The sequence below is a fragment of the Lycium ferocissimum genome, chromosome 5, assembly GCF_029784015.1.
Source record: "Lycium ferocissimum isolate CSIRO_LF1 chromosome 5, AGI_CSIRO_Lferr_CH_V1, whole genome shotgun sequence".
NCBI lineage: Eukaryota > Viridiplantae > Streptophyta > Magnoliopsida > Solanales > Solanaceae > Lycium > Lycium ferocissimum.
In genome coordinates this window covers 31,793,593-31,796,126 of record NC_081346.1, presented here as the reverse complement: position 1 = coordinate 31,796,126, position 2,534 = coordinate 31,793,593, and the positions used below count along the sequence as shown (strand labels likewise).

Here is a 2,534-nt window from a genome sequence, read left to right as displayed (position 1 = left end):
CTTGATGGACTGCTTATTATCTTAAAACTCCTATACATTATGCTCCCTAATTAAGTCAGAGCTCCCATTCTTGCTCACAATCTTAACTCTTACATCTCCTCTAAATTCAGAGAATTTAAACTTGAGGACAAGAAATGGCAGTTGGTATTGCCTCAGTAAGTGAGAGTTCTGAGAATTACAATGGCAGGATTACATGGTTTGTGGTGTTATCATCCATGGTTGCTGCCACTGGAGGAATCATCTTCGGCTATGATATTGGAATTTCAGGTTCTTTCCAATGTTCACTAAACTACTCAAGACTCAAAAAGACATGCTTAAATACTGTATTTGCAGGTTCTTACCAACTTACTGCTGTATCTTGCAGGTGGAGTTATCTCTATGGAGTCATTTCTGAAGAAATTCTTCCCAGATGTGTACATTATGATGACAGAAGTGGCCAAAATAAGCAACTACTGTAAATTTGACAGCCAACTTCTGACCTCTTTCACCTCCTCACTCTACATTGCTGGCCTTATTGCTTCCTTCTTTGCCTCGCCAGTCACTCGGACATATGGCCGTAGACCATCAATTATAGTCGGTGGAGTAGCATTTCTCATCGGTTCTGCCCTTGGAGGCGCAGCATCGAATATCTACATGCTAATACTTGGTCGCATCCTGCTAGGTGTAGGAGTTGGTTTTGCAAATCAGGTACACTTTCTCCTATTCATATAATACAACAACATACCCAGTGTAATCTCACAAGTGGAGTTTGGAGAGGGCGGTGTGTACGCAGACCTTACCCCTACCTTGTGAAGGTAGAGAGGTTTCCGATAGACTCTCAGATTTTCTCCTATTAATGTGCCATTTATAAATTGTAATTAGCTGGAAACTCACTTATTCATTCTGTTAGCAGCACCTAACAAAAGTGTTTTGGCTGCAGGCAGTCCCTTTATACCTCTCAGAAATGGCACCTCCCAAGTACCGAGGATCTTTCAATATCGCGTTCCAATTTTGTGTAGGGTTAGGGGTTCTGTCAGCTAGCCTTCTCAACTACGGCGTTGAAAAGATCAAAGGTGGTTGGGGATGGAGAATTTCCTTGGCAATGGCTGCAGCTCCTGCTACATTTCTAACAGTAGGAGCACTTTTTCTCCCAGAAACAGCAAACAGCCTAATTCAGCATGGCAATGATCATCAAAAAGCTAAGCATATTTTACAACGCGTACGAGGTACAACCGATGTTCAAGCAGAACTAGACGATCTCATCAAAGCAAGTGACAAGTCAAAAGCTGTCAAGCACCCTTTCAAGCAAATTATTAAACGGAAATACAGGCCTCAACTTGTTATGTCAATAGCTATACCATTCTTCCAACAGGTGACGGGAATCAACGTGATCTCCTTCTACGCTCCAATTCTCTTCCAAACGATAGGCCTAGGCGCGAGTGCATCCCTTATGTCTGCTGTGGTGACAGGGGTGGTGGGGACCAGCGCGACTTTCTTAGCGTTGTTGATAGTTGACAAGGTCGGGCGAAGAGCTATGTTCAGTTTCGGGGGAATCGTTATGTTTGTATCACAAATGTTGATAGGGGGAATAATGGCAGCTAAGTTAGGAGATCAAGGGGTGTTGAGCAAGGGGTATGGATTATTGGTTTTGGTCTTGGTATGCATTTATGTTGCAGGTTTTAGTTTGTCTTGGGGTCCTTTAGGATGGTTAGTTCCAAGTGAAATATTTCCATTAGAAATAAGATCAGCAGCACAAAGCATAACAGTAGCTGTTGGTTTAATCTTCACTTTCATAATTGCTCAGACTTTCTTGGTTATGCTTTGTCATCTCAAATCTGGGATTTTCTTCTTCTTTGGAGGGTGGGTTGCAATTATGACTGGATTTGTCTACTTGTTATTGCCAGAGACAAGGAATTTACCAATTGAAAGTATGGAAAAAATCTGGATAGACCACTGGTTTTGGAAGAGGTTTGTTAATGATGAACAAGACTAGGAGAAGGGTGAGAATTAAGCTATTGCCACTGATTTGCTTGTCAAGCAATTCCAATATAATACAGTAGTGCAAGTTTAACATACTTCCGGTTGGATATGAAGTAAGTTTTGGTTTGTAATTCGAAAACGATTACATTTCCATACTCCTGCATCTAAAGGAATTATACCGTTTTAGTTTGATCTTTTCTAGTCTTTCTGTCAATGTACTCAACAATAGAGTAGCACCTATTATTTTCAAATTCAAGAAAAATGGATAATTTGATATTTATGCAAAACTCAATGGCTTTTTTTAAATTTAATTATCTGGTATTTGATATCGTCTGACCGGACTAATTCGAATTCACACCGATCAATGAGAAGGGTTACCTACTGAGAATTTCTCTATTCCTAGGCTAGAATAGTAGTATTTTTAATAAAATAAAACTATTGTTGTTTTTAGGAATAATAGCAACGACGCACATCTGAAACATGTAAAATTTCATTATTTAACTTTTTATTAGTAAAGCGTATATACTGTTTTTTTTTTTTTTTTTTTTTTTTATTTTACATATATGCTGTATTGA

At 39.1% G+C, this 2,534-nt stretch overlaps 1 protein-coding gene across 1 annotated transcript; it reads left to right on the top strand.

The window, feature by feature from the left end:
• LOC132056709 (hexose carrier protein HEX6-like) lies at positions 1 to 2,265 on the top strand. Its single transcript, XM_059449017.1, has 3 exons — positions 1 to 267; positions 365 to 687; positions 920 to 2,265. Exons 1-3 carry the CDS (start codon positions 135 to 137, stop codon positions 1,970 to 1,972), a joined length of 1,509 nt encoding a protein of 502 aa, XP_059305000.1. The 5' UTR covers positions 1 to 134; the 3' UTR covers positions 1,973 to 2,265.
• Positions 2,266 to 2,534: the final 269 nt, after the last annotated feature.

Bases quoted from the DNA above. Each gene is read 5' to 3' on its own strand.
- LOC132056709 (XM_059449017.1), top strand. From the start codon at position 135: ATGGCAGTTGGTATTGCCTCAGTAAGTGAGAGTTCTGAGAATTACAAT. The intron at 268-364 runs GTTCTTTCCAAT...TGTATCTTGCAG, and splicing joins CTATGATATTGGAATTTCAG to GTGGAGTTATCTCTATGGAG. The intron at 688-919 runs GTACACTTTCTC...TTTTGGCTGCAG, and splicing joins GAGTTGGTTTTGCAAATCAG to GCAGTCCCTTTATACCTCTC.